Source organism: Panicum virgatum, chromosome 9K (assembly GCF_016808335.1).
Source record: "Panicum virgatum strain AP13 chromosome 9K, P.virgatum_v5, whole genome shotgun sequence".
Classification (NCBI taxonomy): domain Eukaryota; kingdom Viridiplantae; phylum Streptophyta; class Magnoliopsida; order Poales; family Poaceae; genus Panicum; species Panicum virgatum.
Window position 1 is genome coordinate 9075665 of NC_053144.1, and position 15714 is coordinate 9091378.

A 15714-nucleotide genomic window follows, 5' to 3' on the forward strand; every position below is an offset into this window, starting at 1 on the left:
ATGACCCACAGGAGAGTGGGAATAAAGCAAAAGACCCAAAAACTGTGAAGGAGACAGGACAAGACCCAAAAAACCAAAATCAACAGGGGACTTCCAAAAAGCAAGCTGAGATGGCTGACACTGAATCATTGATCAACAAGCAGGATGGTAACATAACTGAAGAACAGATCTTTCAGATTTTGAGAGAGATGGAGGTTGTTGATGAAGATGGAGCTTTTATATGGGAGGAAGATTGGACAGGAGAAACTGAGGGGGATTCTGAGGATGAGGGAAGACATGAAGATGAAGCAAGGCTGGATGACAAAGGGGATGCTGATGAAGAGATGTTGCCTGATGACATTATGCCCAAGTTTCAAGACTTCAATATCCAACTGCAGCTGGGAGAATGTAAGGGCTCAGAAAGATCAGATGGGGGGGGAATCTACAGACTGGCTCTGAAGAAGATGAAGGCACAAAGGGTGACTGTGATGGTGTAGAGGAGATGGAGGGGGTTGAGACTCTGGGGAATACCAAGAAGAACAGCATGAAGAGGAAAAATGGAAAAAAAATGGGGGCCAGTAGTGGCTGAAAGGAAAAGCCTAAGGACCAGTCAAGACACCAGGACCATGGAAGAAAAAGCTAGAGATATCAAGAAAATCAGGAATCTGGAGGAAAATTACATCAGGAAAGGTATGAAAAAGAAAACTCCTATTTCTATTAGCAATAACTATTCCCAGAAAAATTATTTAGCAAATGCTTTAGATATTAATATAGGGGAGGTAGATAACCTGATTTTTGGAGATGAGAGTATAGCTAGAATGCAGGATCAAAATATGAGTGGCAGCCCTCTGTTGGAGGTAGAAAACCAACTCATGGGCCGAGAGGGGCCTGAAAGAGCTAGACAGGGCAAGCACCCTGATAAAAAGGTTGGAAAATGAGAGGTGTTTTTTAGAATATTAGAGGCACTAACAAGAAGGGTAGAAACACTAGAATTATGGATATTTGTAAAGAGCACAACCTAGATTTTATTGGTATTCAGGAAACAAAGTCAGAGAGTTTTAGTGCCACATAACTCAGCTCTTTGGCAGGCAATAAGCATTTCTGCTAGAAATGGCTGCCAGCCAGAGGGACTGCTGGGGGGATTTTGATGGGTGTGGATGCAGATAATTTTGATATAGTGGATTGGTCAGTAAATACTTTCTCTGTTAGTTGTAAAGTCATGAATAAAAAAGATGGTTTTGGTAGTATGATTACAACTGTTTATGGGCCTGTCTATGATGATAAAAAGGAGGATTTCCTTCTTGAGCTTAGGAGTATCTGTGATAACTGTGAAGGCCCTCATATCATAGGGGGGATTTTAATTTAGTCAGAAGTGCTCTTGACAAAAGTAATGGGGTTGTAGACCAAAACTGGTGTGACAAGTTTAACCTTTGGATAGATGAATGTAACTTGGTTGAACTCCACCTGATGGGGAGGAAGTTCACCTGGTCAAACAACCAGGACAACTTAATCATGTCTCTTTTAGACAGGGTGTTTTGTTCCACTGACTTTGATCTCAAGTTTCCCCTAGCTACCTGTAGGGCCCTGCCTAAGGGACCTAGTGATCATACTCCTGTCCTTTGGGACTCTGGTGAGGGGTTTTTGTTTCCTAAATCTAGATTTAAGTTTGAAAAGTGGTGGCTCCAGCATGATGAGTTCAAACATGCTGTCACTGATCTCTGGGATTCCATCCCTGTTGGGGATAGTCATATTGATACCTGGCAAGGTAAAGTTAGAGCCTTCAGGAAAAAATTTAGAGGCTGGAGTGCTAACATAGAAGCAGCAAATAGGAAGAAAAAGATTGAGCTTATAGCATAATTTGATACTTTAGATAGGCTTTCGGAGGAGCAGAACCTATCCACCTCCCAAAAAGAAAGGATGGATGAGGTTATGATGGGGTTAAACAAGATTTGGGCTATGGAGGGAACAAAAGCTAGGCAGCGATCGAGGGAGAAACATATTAAGGAGGGAGATAGAAATACTAGGTACTTCCAAACTGTAGCTAACCAAAGGAGAAGGAAAACTACGATTCATCAAATGGTGGGCCCTGAAGGGGTAGCTACGGAGACTGTTGATATCCAAAGAATTGCTACTGATTATTATAAAAATCTTTTTAGATATGAGAAAAAGGAAGATATCAACATTAATGATGAGTTTTTCCTTGAGGAGCAAAAAGTGACTGAACAGGAAAATCTAGCTTTGGAGGCTCTTTTTACTGAAAATGAGATTAAAAAAGCTGTCCTAGATTCTTATGCTGATGGGCCCCTGGGCCAGATGGTTTGTCTTTTATGTTTTACCAATGCTTTTGGGACCTGATAAAGAAAGATTTGATGAACATGTTTGATGATTTTTATTCAGATAAGCTTGACATTTTTAGGATTAATTTTGCTGCTATTACGCTGGTTCCTAAAGAAAATGATGCTTGCACTATGAACAAGTTTAGGCCTATCAGTTTGTTGAATTGTAGCTACAAGATTTTTACAAAAGTCTTAACCAATAGAGTTAACTTGATTGCCAACAGGCTGATTAGTAACAATCAGTCTGCTTTCATTAAAGGGAGGTACATTCTAGAAAGTGTGGTGACAGCCCATGAAGTTATTCATAGTGTTTACAAGAGTGGGTGCTCGGGGATAGTTCTCAAACTTGATTATGAAAAAGCTTATGATAGAGTTAATTGGGATTTCTTGCTGGATACTCTGAGGAAAAGAGAATTTGGGTTTAAATGGGTTAGTTGGATTAGAAGGATTTTGCATAATGGCTCTGTTGGAGTCCAGGTTAATAATGTACAAGGGGAATATTTTGAAACTGGGAAGGGGCTCAGACAAGGAGACCCCCTCTCCCCTATCCTGTTTAACCTAGTTGTGGATGTGCTAACCAAAATGCTTTCAAAAGCTACTAGTCATGGTCTGATCAGTGGCCTGGGAGCTGAGCTCATCCCTGATGGGGTTGTGAGCCTCCAGTATGCTGATGATACTATTTTATTTCTATAGAATGACATAAACAAAGCAAAGAATCTGAAAAATATCCTTACCTGCTTTGAGCTCATGTCAGGTATGAAAATCAACTATGATAAGAGTGAGATGATCCCTATGAACCTGGAGGACTATGAGGAAAAATGTATGCAGGAAACTTTGGGTTGCCCTGTTGGGGCTTTCCCCATCAAATATCTAGGGATTCCTCTCCATTATGAGAAGCTCAGGAGAGAAGATGTACAACCTATGATAGACAAGATAGTTAGGAGGATTGCTGGTTGGAGGGGGAAACTTCTCTCTCTTGCTGGTAGAATTGTGCTTATCAAAACTTGCCTTGCTAGTATACCTGTGTACCTTATGTCTTTCTTTAAGTTCCCTAAATGGGCTTTAGATATCATAAATTCTCACATGGCTAACTGTCTGTGGGATGATTATGAAGGGCATGGCAAGATTCATCTGGCCAATTGGAAATTAGTGAATATGTGTAAAGAAGATGGAGGCTTGGGGATTCCTGACTTGAAAATTTTTAATTTGTCTCTGTTGGGGTCTTGGGTAAAGAGATATATTGTAGGGGATGGTAAAATGTGGCAAGAAATCATCAGGCAAAAGGATGTGAGGGGTGCAACTAATATCTTCTCCTTACCTCAGTCACAGATGTCTCCTTTTTGGAGGGGGGTGATGTGGGCTGCTCAGGCCCTGAAATTCGGTTATAGATGTATAGGGGATGGGACCAAAATAAGATTTTGGGAAGACACTTGGTTTGGGACTGCACCCATGGCAGTTCAATTCTGGGAACTTTTTTGCATCTGTAACCAAACTGGGGTAACAGTGGCAGATGTCTGGGATGGGAATGAGGTAAAGCTAACCTTTAGGAGAAACTTCTCTGACATGCTATTGCAAAAATGGTATGAGTTGGTGGAGATTGTCACAGAAATTAGGTTGGGAGATGAGGATGATGCCTTGGTTTGGCAGTATGAAAGCAATGGGATCTATTCCTCTCAGTCCTTGTACTCTGTGATAAATTGTAGAGGAGTAAAACCAGTTTTCATCCCTGCGGTGTGGAAAGTTAACACCCCTCCATGGGTGCAAGTTTTCCTGTGGTTAATGTCACACAACAAGCTGATGACCACTGACAACCTCTTGAAGAGGAACATTATCAAACTGCTTCAGTGTCAGTTCTGTGGAGAAAATGAATCTATTCATCACTTGTTCTTTGAGTGTGTGGTAGCAAAAGCCTGCTGGGCTTATGTTAAGAACTTCACTGGTATCTCGATTAATTGTTACACTGATCTAGCTAGTAAATGGCTTAATAACTCCAAATTTGGATTGATCAACAGCATCTCTGCTGGAGTATGCTGGGGGATTTGGCTAACAAGGAATAGAATGATTTTTCAGGGGCAGGTTTGGATGGACATAAAAATGGTGCTGACAAGATGCTGGAAGTGCATGAATTTATGGAAACCGATGTTCATGGGCGCGTCGTCAGAAGGGGTGGGTCAATGGTGCAGCTACTTGGAGGAAGCCCTCAGGACCCCTTTGGCGATCATGGACCGATGAAGAACTTCAAGCTGGGCGCGGCATGGCGAAGCATGGTGTGAAGCTGTGCTCGACCTGTGGTGTTGCGCTCCATAGCTTTTCTGTTTGTTTTCCTCTTTGAGTTGTTCAGACCTGTTTGCTGGTGTCGTGAGCTTAGCTGCAAAAATCTTCTGCCCTCCCTATACTGCTGTAGGAGTTAGGGAGTGTTCTTTGAACTGTGCTGTAACTTGAAAACAGTTTGCCTTGTTAATCCAATGGGGCAGGGCGTTTTTGCGCCTGTCAGTTCTAAAAACAAATATCACAACAGCTATTTCTATCAAACAATCAGTGCTTGGCACATATTCATCAGGTATCTACCAAACATTGGTTCGTCATAGCTTCTGCTGCTTCCTGGCTCAATGTTGTGCTGTGCATAGAGAGCATTAATAATCCTCCGCGGTCATGGCCTATCTTATACTCCGTATGTGCTAATGTTTGATATGACTGAGATCATAGTAGCGATATGTTCTTAGGCTATTCTTCACTTCAGGAGACAAAGCTCAGTCCCAAGAACTGTTCGATCATCTTATAACTGGCATCAGAAATATATTGTTATCGATCAGGTGAGGATGAGGCTTGCCAATTCGCAGAACATGTAACATGTCATTCAGCTCAGTATGCAGAGCACGCAGTGATGTGCAAACACCAGGAAATGTGGCTTCCATTAGCCATGTATCTCGTCACCGCATGCTCGCTACACGGTGTAACCTTTGTACCAGCGTCCAGCAAAGAATTTATACAGGTGGAAAAGAACATTCAGGCACAAACTGAAAAACAGCTATGAAAAGAAACGCGTGGGAGCATCAGATAATCAGTCAAAGCTTGCCCGAATCTAATGAAGATTGTTTGTCATAAATATCATATATTTAAGGGTAGCAGGAGTATTACATCCAGATAAAACAGAGACATACGCATAAAACACGTTCTCATCTTAGAGGTGCTCAGTTTGCTGGATCCAGATATGCGACACAGCTACCAAATTTGACTAGAATCCAATATCAGGACGAGGGCACCAGGCCGCGAGCGAAGACCTTTATCATCTTACTATCCAGCAGAAGCTTCATGTTCAGGCCAAGCACTTCACCGTCGTGCTCCCTCCGTCCGTGTTTTGCTCACAAACACGCTTTCCGAGCGACACTTATTTGGAGACAGAGGGAGTACATAATTGTAGTAGTAGTTCTGCACAGCTGTTTAATCCACCAATCATTAGTACCAGCAGTGGTTACAGCTTACGACATACTGAAACATTCAGACAAAAAACTACGGATATGAAAGACCCTAAACAAAATGAGAACACAACCGTCTAGCGCTGCTTCTGTTTTCGCATACTGTCTTTTCCCTCCACTCACCGCTTCTAGCTATAACTCAGCTCAGCTCCGATTTTAATAAAACTTCATCACCAGTGCCCATCAAATGATGAGACACGACCAGATCATACAATAACCTAAAGCACCAGAGCGTTTCTCAAATCAACTCCACCCTCATCCTTCAAGGGGGCCAAACACAGGTAAACAGCTACTAGAGAACTACGGATGTTTAAACTTCAACACCAGAATTTTTTGAAATCCATGGACAATGCATCTACAGCATTTGTGACTTTCTATTTCGTATGAAATAATTAGAAGTGCTTAGGGACAAGCAAAAACTACACCAAAGATCTCCATATGAGCCAAAATAAGCACATCTAAACAAAGTCAAATCCATCACAAAACAACAAAAGGAACGATGATAACCAATCTACAAAGTAAAGGCTTCAAACCTTGCAACCCATCAGCCCCAGTAACTATGCTGCAAGAAACCTAGACAAATCGACATTTCCCAGTGTTGATCTTCTCCTCTTTCCACAAGGTATTGCACAAGCTTCTAATTGCATATGTTCTATCTGCTCTTACCTACCACCAGACCGTCCTATTGAGCCCATCACATTTTCAAATGTAGAAATAGCCTCTTAAGTTCCCTCGGTAACCCAGTATTTACGAACTAATAAACTCAGCAACTCGCTTTTATGAGCCAAAACATGCCAATGGCACATCCCCTTCTACTGGTAAATAAATTCCAAAAGAGTGCCATTACAATCATTTGAACCAAATAAGCAAGAGCTCAACAAGACTTGCTTCATGATGCCATAAAACATTGGAATAAATCAACAGTAGGGGTCCATTAGAAAGCACAAAGATAAATATTTAACTAGCCTTCATCCACCTTACAACTATCCTTCCTACGGACATAATAATATTGCAATCCAATAAAGCAAAAGTGAATATATATGATCTAGGGGCACGGGCAAACTCGAACCGAAGACGTACCTTTTTTTTTCTCTTCCAGTTGTTTCGATGGTTCGTCTGGGAAAACCCATGCAGCCCCCGGTCGGGGATTGAGATACGCCAGGGTATCAGTGCGAGACATGAGGCGGCTTAGCAACTCGGACATGTACCAATCGACGCCCAAGAGCACCGCGACGGCCGCGGCGCCGACGGGAGCGGACAGCGCTGCAGCGCGGGCGCCTCGGTGCATACGGAGTAAGGCCAAGGCGACGGCGCCGCCGGCGATGGGGTTCAAGGGGTCCTCCCTCCGTCGCGCGAGCGACATGGCCGTGTCCACGGAGAACAGCACGGCCGAGAAGGCGGCCATCCAGCCGGCGTGGCGAGGAGCGTTCCTGAGAACTTCCTGGGCTCCGGCGGCCAGTCGGGCGCCGCTGGGCGAGCCGCGGAAGCCCCTGATGAAGGGGACGACGCAGCCGTACGCTCCACCAAGTATGAAGCCATCGCCAACGGAGTGGATGAGGCGATGGCGGTGGTCCGGGATCTCGCCGTAATACATTGGCGTCGACGAGCTGATCTGCTACGGATCGGTCGGAATCAGGCTGTGATTTGCGGCTTCGTGTGTGTCACGGATCGAGAGGGATTGGCTAGGGATTTGAGAACCGAAGAAGAGGAGGAAGGGGAATTCGGAAGGGGGCGCCTCTGGTTTTCTTTCTTGGAGCGTGGGAAAGAAAGATCGAGACCAACGAAGGAAAGGGCCAGAAGGCTCCACTAGAAGCAGAGTTGTGTTGGGCCAACGTATTATGCTAATGGGCCGACGTATTCAGCCTATTTAGCGGCTGCTCGCTCCGTGCGTGTGCGTCCATGATGATGATCATCGGGACGGGCGCACCGCGCACGGTACCCATGAGTCGACGACACACCACCCCGTTCACCCGTGTGCTAGCCTGGTGGCGCTGCACCCTGCACGGCAATACTCCGGATGGCTGGCAGAGGTGTCCTGCTAATGTTGCAGACTGCATTTTTAGATAAAGGAGAATCCCAACCTTGAACGTTCACATGAATTGAATTTTCTTACAAGAAACAATCATGGTCTAGCATGTAAAACAAACAAGGCCAAATATAGGTTTTCAAAATCTGCAACCTGATCCAAACGGTGCTTAAGATTCCTACAATCCAAAGTGTCAGAATTGCATTTTTTTTCACAAACCTGCTAGAGTTTACTTCCAGAACAAGATCACAGAGCGAGTACTACTCATACTGCAACAACAATCATAACAGGTCATACTCACCAATGGAAATATTGAATCTAAAGATCATAACAGCTCAATGCAAAGACAAAAGCAGACTTCAACATAAACGAAAGCAACAATGGCAAACCATCTCAAATGGCCTCATTAACCATTCCATTTCAGGCAGATTAAGGTTCACATTCTAAGAAGATGCAGAAACACATTGTATTCATGACGAGTTACTGGATCGATGATGCTCACACCACTACTTCGAACAGCTAGCAAGATATAATACGATACTAGTTTCTGACGAGACCAAAAAAGTCCCAAGTTTTCGCCACCGTAGAACATGCCCAAGATCATTTATTACATTGGCTGTTTCCCCAAAAAAGACGACCGGCCCCTTCAGCGAGACTCAACTGCTGCCGGCTTGGCCCCCTCCTGAGTCTCATCCTTGACCACGGGCTCGACCTTCTGCTTGCCGAACACCTGCGACAGGAGCAGCAAGAAATTAGCCCCGAATCACATCATAACCAGGAACAAGCAAAGATGCGATAGGTATTAGAATTTAGAAACGCATCATAAACAGAACAAATTAGGTACTGAAATCCAAGCCACATGTCTGAAAGGCCTCAAAAGCACATCATATTCAGGAATCAGCATAAATGCAACCGATATCAGTTGGAAATGCATCATAAACTGGACAAATTAGCAGCTGAAATCCAAGCCACAATTCTGAAAGACCTTAAATGCACATAATAAGGAATCAGTATAAGACCAATTCCAATGGAAGGTTTCATTTCGTTGTTAGAGAGCCACATCAACAAACAAGAAATGAAACTATCGATGAATGCATTGTTTCTTCTTTGCAATTTCGTAGGCTCTCATTTCATTTAATACTATCTGTTCAAAATGCATGATAAGCACTAACAAATTAGCTACCGAAATCCAAGTGAAGAGTCTGAAAGAATATAGCGCAAACTCAGATTACTGCAGTGGCATCAGTACCCTCTGACCAATTTTATTCACAAACAAAAGAAATGAGTTGCTGAAATGATGCAATTATACAACGAGGAGCAAAAGCATCCATGGTTGGAGTGTTGGACCAGAGGCAACCTTCCTCTAGCACTTGTTCTCGCAGTCTAAGCACGTAGGGGGGGGGGGGGAAATCTGGCATGAACGAGCCCATAGATGATCACAAATAACCAAGAAATTAGCATTAGCAGCCAAGAATTATCTCCAGAATTCACATGCTTCCACACTAGTGAAAAACTACGAGAAATCAATCTCACTGAATTGATCCTACACTAGTGCCCTAGATGGATTCCAATAGCATAACAGGAACATAAACACGCAGGCTTGCAAAATGCATGCACACAGTACTGATTTGAACTCTGAACTCCCACACATACTAAATCCACCCAATGATCCGGTCAAGCTCAAGAGAAAACGGTAAAACCTCTACCAGCTGTCTACCATCACCGTCCAACAATTTTTGACCACGTGCCGAAAATAATCTTAAAATTCGCTGCATTACTGCCTGAGATGGATTCCAGCAGAATACCATCACCATGTATGAAGAAGGATTTGAACACCAGAAGACATGCTAAACGCCCATCCCCCATTATCCGTTCACGATTAAGAGAAAATCGGGGAAAATACCATCGCGGTCCAAAAAAAAAATCTGGAACTCGTGACTCATGAGCACACAATTTCCTAATCACTTACGGAAAACAACATTACTAATTGTTGCCATATGTTGGTCACTAGCGATGGATTCCAATCCAGCGAACGAATAACCCCATTCGCGCAGAAAAAACAGCCCAAAGTACAGAGACTAGCATAGCATCACCACCAACACGCGATTCCTGGTCACACGATTAATCAAGCGCCTACAGGGCTAATCAACTACAAACGCGCACAGCCATTTTCTGGCAACCAGGAAAGCAGAAGAAGCAAGTAGTACACTATCATACGAACCAGAAGAACTCGCCATGCAGGAACAATCGCGCGCGCGCATCGCCAAACGGAGGAGACGGGGCAGCGACATTACCGAGCTGCACTTCTGGGAGAAGTAGTTCTTGAGGCAGATCCAGTGCTTCTGCGCGGGCATCGCCTTGAACTGGTTGAAGTAGTCCTTGGCGCTCTCCAGGAACGTCGCCTCCTCCCCCACCGTCTTCTTGTAGCACTTCTCGGGCTCCTTCTCCGGCGCCATCAGGGTCGGCGGCGCCTCCTCCGGCGCCGCCACCGCCTCCTTCCTCACGCAGGCCGCCTTCTCCATCGCGACCCCAACACCAAGCGAAGGCACTAGGACGGAGACCCCGAGAAGAGGAGATGGAGAGGCTGGTGGTGGATGGAGGAAACGGGCCAAGAGGAATAGAGGATGGGAAGCTTTTGTTGTCCTTGGCAATGGTGCCGGGGCGTCAGCTTTGTAGGCGGAGAGGCCAGGCCCCGGGCCGTTTCCTTGCAAAGGAAGATGAGCGCTGGGCAGGGGCAAAACTGCAGGGGGGAGAGGCGACGTGGTCTCTCTGACATGTGGGTCACAAAAGCTCCGGTTTTCCGTTCTTGCGCCATGCGCGTTCTACACAAGACACTGAACTGTGGGTCTGAGTTCACGCTCCGGGCCCCGGCATTTCATTTCCTTCCATTTCTTGGGCAAGAATTTGCAGATGCAGGGGCGGGAGTGGGGCCGAGAAGATTCTGCATGCACTGTCGTTTTCCTGACAGCGGAGACGCTTCGTACGTGCGTGGCAGAGTTGGGCTCCGGGCAGTTCTTGGGATCGAAAGCGTCCAGAGGATTTGAACGCCACGTGGATACTGTTACGGACACTGACTAATGGGGCCCACTGTCCGAATGGAGATCACGCAGCCCGTAGAGGAGCAGAAGCCAGTGCCAGGCAACGCTGCTCAGATTCGCCCCGTTTGGTTTGGATTGGGAAAGTCTGGGCTAGAAATTTTATAATTTTAACCATTAATTACGGTTTCAAATAAAGTTAGTTTACAAAATCATCTCCAGAATCTCTGCGCTAGAAATCCTGAAGTATCTAATGAGGTCTTTGACTGTGTGATTAGAGGATGGTTACTATAGTATCACTGTAACCAATCATCGATTAATTACCATAATTAGATTCGTCGCGAAAAATTACACCCATTCCTAAAGATGTTTCGCAAATAGACTTCATTTAATACTCCATGCATACGAGATTCTTCTCTCGGAAAGCATATATGCACTGTTTCTAGAATTCTTTAAGACCGATCCAAACACGGCCATTATACAGCTGGCTCTGGGCGTTTCGTGGAGCGTCTGATCGAGGTGGGCATGCATCAAAGAAAAGCTCCACTGGCCAACCGAAAACTTGGCTGCCAAGTAGAAGCATAGACGAGGACTGAGCCGTAGCTCAGTTGGCAAGGGACGTCGGTGTGCTCCCTGCCCGCCTATGTTCGAAGCCCAAATTCGACGTGGGTTGCTCACTTGGGGATTTATTCTCTATTTTAGTTGTGGTATTCTTGGACGACTATGTAGCACAATAGGAGGCGACGCTAAGCAAAGCTCTGGTCTTCGTGAATGTATTGAAGACGAATTGTGTGTATAAGTTTAGGTCTTAGCGTACGCCTTAGGGTGTGTGTGATGTGCGTTTGGGTGTGCATTCAGATGCTACAATTTGTACTCCAGATCTGAGGAATCAGAAAAAAAAAGTAGAAGCATAGACGGGCCGGATGCCCGGATTAAAGCGAGAATTATATTTTGATGAGAACAAAATGTGACTCATGCAAATGTGCAATCATGTTACTCCATTTACATATGGATAGGTCATGTACTCATGTGCGCTAATATTAAGAGTCACACGCGTTACTGCCATACAAGCTGTCGCAGAAGCACGCAGCAGCAGCTCGGCCTGCTCGATTCCTCGTTTTTTTGGCGTCCCAAAGTTTCGGCCCAAAAGTTTTCTTCAGCTCTCTTGTGGAGGGGTTCGTTTCGTCGGTGGCTGCGTTCTTCGAGTTCTTCTTTGTAGCTTCTCCCAGGCTCCCCCGCGCGAGGAGGCTTCGCCGGCGAGGAGGATTCGCCGCGTTTCGAAAGCTTCTCCTCTCCGACCAGACGGTTTCTCATGTTTGCGCTTCCTCGTCTGAAGGTTTCAATTCTTCTCTGTCGTTTAGGGTTTCATTTTTTCAAATGATTCCTCCTGGGCGATTCCATCATGCTGGATCTCGTTCCCCCTATCCCCTTTTTGATTTGCCTTCATCCTATTAGTCTATTCGTTCAGGTGTTTGCATCGTTTTTTGGATCTGGTTCCGGGTACAGAACTGTGTAGCAAAGTTTAATATAATAGTATTCATTAGCAATAGCAATATAAATCTACTTACAATTGACTTTTGATTGTTTTCATGCTCTCACTATTCTCTTGCTTTTTTTTCTTTACTATTTTGTATATGTGTATTAGTATATGCTCTCACTATTGTACTTCATTAGTCAAAACGACGGGCCTGTTCATATTCATATGCAACTGCAGCCTGAGTTGATCATATCGTACTGTCCCATGGCAACATATTTTTGCACTTGTTTCCTATGTAATAAATCATTTAAGTTTTCAAAGACTGATCTATTTTAATTGTTCCTTTTGTTCCAACTAATTTCTTCCCTTGGAACATTATTTCCTTAATCGTCCCCTGTGAACATATATGCATTTGTTCTTGAACAAATCATTTAAGTGTTCCTTTTGTACCATTTGTTTTGCTTTTGTTCCTTCGGAATAAATGATTTGTATTTATATTCCCGATATATTTTATTCCAAACAATTTATTCCCTTGCTACATTACTCCATTAATCGTTCCTTGGAACAAATCATTTAAGTTTCCAAAAACCAATATATTTAAGTGTTCCTTTGATACATTTTTTATTTTTGTTCCTTCGCAACAAATGATTTTTGTTTATGTTCCCAATATATTTTGTTACAACTCATGTATTTGTAACGACCTGCCCTGTGATAACGGCTAAGATCTACTCTGCACGTTAAGTAAATCACACATGCTAAATAACTCTCTTGCGCTTTCGTCCTCGCTTCGCGCAAAAGGTTGCAACCGGAGTTATTTAGCTTCCCTGAGCCTGGTATTTAAATTGGTCTGGGTTCACTTCTACTTCTAGTATGGGACTAATTTCCGACGCTACAGTAGGATGCTACAGTAGCTCGCGAATTTTGGCCCGGCCCACTCAGTCCGTGGGCTGTTACAATCATCCCCCCTTAGGACTCGACGTCCCCGTCGAGTACCAGACCAACCTAAATACCATCAGGATCTCCTCTCTTGGCCACGTCCCATACATCTAGTGCTAACGGTCCCATGTACCACGCCCGTGCGTCCTGTGCCAACGGTCCCTGTGCCACGTCCATGCGTCCAGTACCGGCGCATCCTCGATGCCCGCGCATCTGTGCCCACACGCGCCCGCCCACATGCCGGTGGCATCTGCGACCACGCGCCCGTGCTCATGCCCGCGCACTTCTACCCGTATGTGGCATGAAACCGTGAGAGTCGGCTCTGATACCACTGTAACGACCTGCCCTGTGATAACGGCTAAGATCTACTCTGCACGTTGAGTAAATCACACCTGTTAAATAACTCTCTTGCGTTTTCGTCCTCGCTTCGTGCAAAAGGTTGCAACCAGAGTTATTTAGCTTCCCTGGGCCTGGTATTTAAATTGGTCTGGGTTCACTTCTGCTTTCAGTATGGGACTAATTCCTGACACTACAGTAGCATGCTACAATAGCTCACGAATTTTGGCCCGGCCCACTCAGTCCGTGTGCTGTTACAGTATTCCCTCCCAACTTTATTTCCTCAAATGTTCCCTGGCAACATATATGCATTTGTTCATAGGGAACATATCATTTAAGTTTTTTTAGCTTTTGTTCCTTTGGAACAAATGTTTTTTGTTTATGTTCGAGATATGTTTTGTTCCAAACAATTTGTTCCCTTGGAAGAAATCATTTAAGTGCTCCTTTGCTACATTTTTTTCTATTTTTATTCCTTTGGCAACAAATGATTTTTGTTTATGTCCATGATGTATTTTGTTCCAACTAATTTGTTCCCTTCCAACTTTATTTTCCTTAAATGTATGCATTTGTTCATATGGAACAAATCATTTAAGTTTTCAAAAACTAATATATTTAAGCGTTCCTTTTTGCTACATTATTTGATTTTTGTTCCTTCACAACAAATGATTTATTTATGATCCTAATATACTTTGTTCCAACTAATTTGTTCCCTTCCAACTTTAATCAATTAATTGTTCCTGGCAACATATATGCATCTGTTCATATGGAACAAAGCATTTAAGCTTCAATATTTGTTGGATCAAATAATCATTTAATTGATCCTTGCCAACCTTTTTTATTTGTTCCTTAGCTACATTTTCTAGTTTTTGTTTTAGTTTCGTTCATCTAATTATTTAATGAAGTTTTTATTTTGCCACTTAAACAAATCTTAATTGTCAATTTTGTTACGCAAAAATGAGTCAAACGGATCTCTGCGCAACCACACGCTAGAATCCGGGAGATCTGCTTCACTCCGTAGTATAGAATCCGCTTGATGTTGTGTAGGCGCTTGACGTTCTAGTTAATTTGACATGCAATTGACAAAGGGAAGGAAACATTAAATACTGGAAGGTACCAGCTGGCGAGCCAAATTGTTCCCCCAGAGATATTGGCTAGGGAGCCGATATGAGTAGACAAAGCAATCGGCTAAGGAACAGCCAACTCAGACAATGCTAATTACTTAACAATGTCCGGAAATAACACCTAGATCTAGACCCAATCGGCTATGATGATGAAATCACGCTATAAGCCTATAGATGCGATAAATCCAAATTGAATAATTGTGATAAAAGCTAAAATACTCCCTTGTTTCAAATTGCAGGGCGTTTGATTTTTTTTACCCCAAGTTTGACCACTCGTCTTATTTAGAAAATTTGCACAAATATAGTCAAATTTAAGTCATTCTTAAAAAAATGATAAAGAAAGTCACAACAAAAAGAAATTATAATTTGAATAAATTTTTGAATAAGATGAGTAGTCAAACTTGAGATAAAAAAGTCAAACGACTTATAATTTAGAACGGAGGGAGAAAGCTAGAATAAACAGATTAGTCTAACAAGAAATAACTATTTATTGATAATTAGTGAATAAATTAAATCTAGATAAAAGCGATATGTAAGATCTAACATATTTGATAACTTGAGTAAAATAGATAGAGAAAGAACTGCACAATATTTTTCAATTCAGCACTTTTATTTTTAATGATATATGATGGCTAAAAATGTATCCAATCATTTTGTTGCAAGAATTTTTAGGATTATACACGTACAATGAAGAACGAATGTTGAATTATGAAAATTAGAATTAGCCTCTCTGGTTGCTTTTGCGTCCGCAAGTTTTTTTTTTTTGAGGGGTGCGTCCGCAAGAATTAATAAGAAGATTATGTACACAATCTAAGTTGTTTCCCGCGACTAGATACATACAACCCAAATTTGATGTGGCATGTTCCGGCCCAATAAAACGGAAGCGCTCGCCCAAAATCACTTTATGCGATGACTCAACTTCCAGTAACGCGTGTGGCCCCTAACAGGACCCCTCATGTGTGCCAAAGTCTCGAGATTACTCCGATTATTTG

The 15714-nt window shown here is 43.3% G+C and overlaps 2 protein-coding genes and 1 long non-coding RNA gene across 4 annotated transcripts; 1 reads left to right on the plus strand and 2 right to left on the minus strand.

Moving 5' to 3' along the window:
• Positions 1-334: 334 nt before the first annotated feature.
• Positions 335-4818, plus strand: LOC120649923. The gene is made up of 2 exons (XR_005665422.1): positions 335-669; positions 4386-4818. It is a non-coding gene; the product is annotated as an uncharacterized LOC120649923 (long non-coding RNA).
• A 562-nt stretch (positions 4819-5380) lies between these two features.
• Positions 5381-7574, minus strand: LOC120649924 (mitochondrial import inner membrane translocase subunit TIM17-2-like). 2 transcript variants are annotated; one of them, XM_039926851.1, is made up of 2 exons: positions 6875-7574; positions 5381-5758 (listed from the first exon to the last, which is right to left on the minus strand). In XM_039926851.1, exons 1-2 carry the CDS (start codon positions 7383-7385, stop codon positions 5646-5648), a joined length of 624 nt encoding a protein of 207 aa, XP_039782785.1. In that variant the 5' UTR covers positions 7386-7574; the 3' UTR covers positions 5381-5645. The 2 variants fall into 2 exon arrangements, with proteins under 2 accessions (XP_039782785.1, XP_039782786.1); XM_039926852.1 differs by having other exon boundaries at positions 5388-5752; positions 6872-7563.
• A 616-nt stretch (positions 7575-8190) lies between these two features.
• Positions 8191-10523, minus strand: LOC120649925. The gene is made up of 2 exons (XM_039926853.1): positions 10112-10523; positions 8191-8547 (listed from the first exon to the last, which is right to left on the minus strand). The coding sequence occupies exons 1-2, from the start codon at positions 10337-10339 to the stop codon at positions 8464-8466; spliced, it is 312 nt and encodes a 103-aa protein (XP_039782787.1). The 5' UTR covers positions 10340-10523; the 3' UTR covers positions 8191-8463.
• Positions 10524-15714: the final 5191 nt, after the last annotated feature.

Excerpts from the sequence above, each read along its gene's own strand:
- LOC120649924 (XM_039926851.1), bottom strand. The coding sequence starts at position 7,385 with ATGTATTACGGCGAGATCCCGGACCACCGCCATCGCCTCATCCACTCC. Across the intron at positions 5,759-6,874 it reads ACAACTGGAAGAGAAAAAAA|AAACAGCTGTGCAGAACTAC; the intron begins AAGGTACGTCTT and ends GATTGGTGGATT.
- LOC120649925 (XM_039926853.1), bottom strand. The coding sequence starts at position 10,339 with ATGGAGAAGGCGGCCTGCGTGAGGAAGGAGGCGGTGGCGGCGCCGGAG. Across the intron at positions 8,548-10,111 it reads TCTCCCAGAAGTGCAGCTCG|GTGTTCGGCAAGCAGAAGGT; the intron begins GTAATGTCGCTG and ends CTCCTGTCGCAG.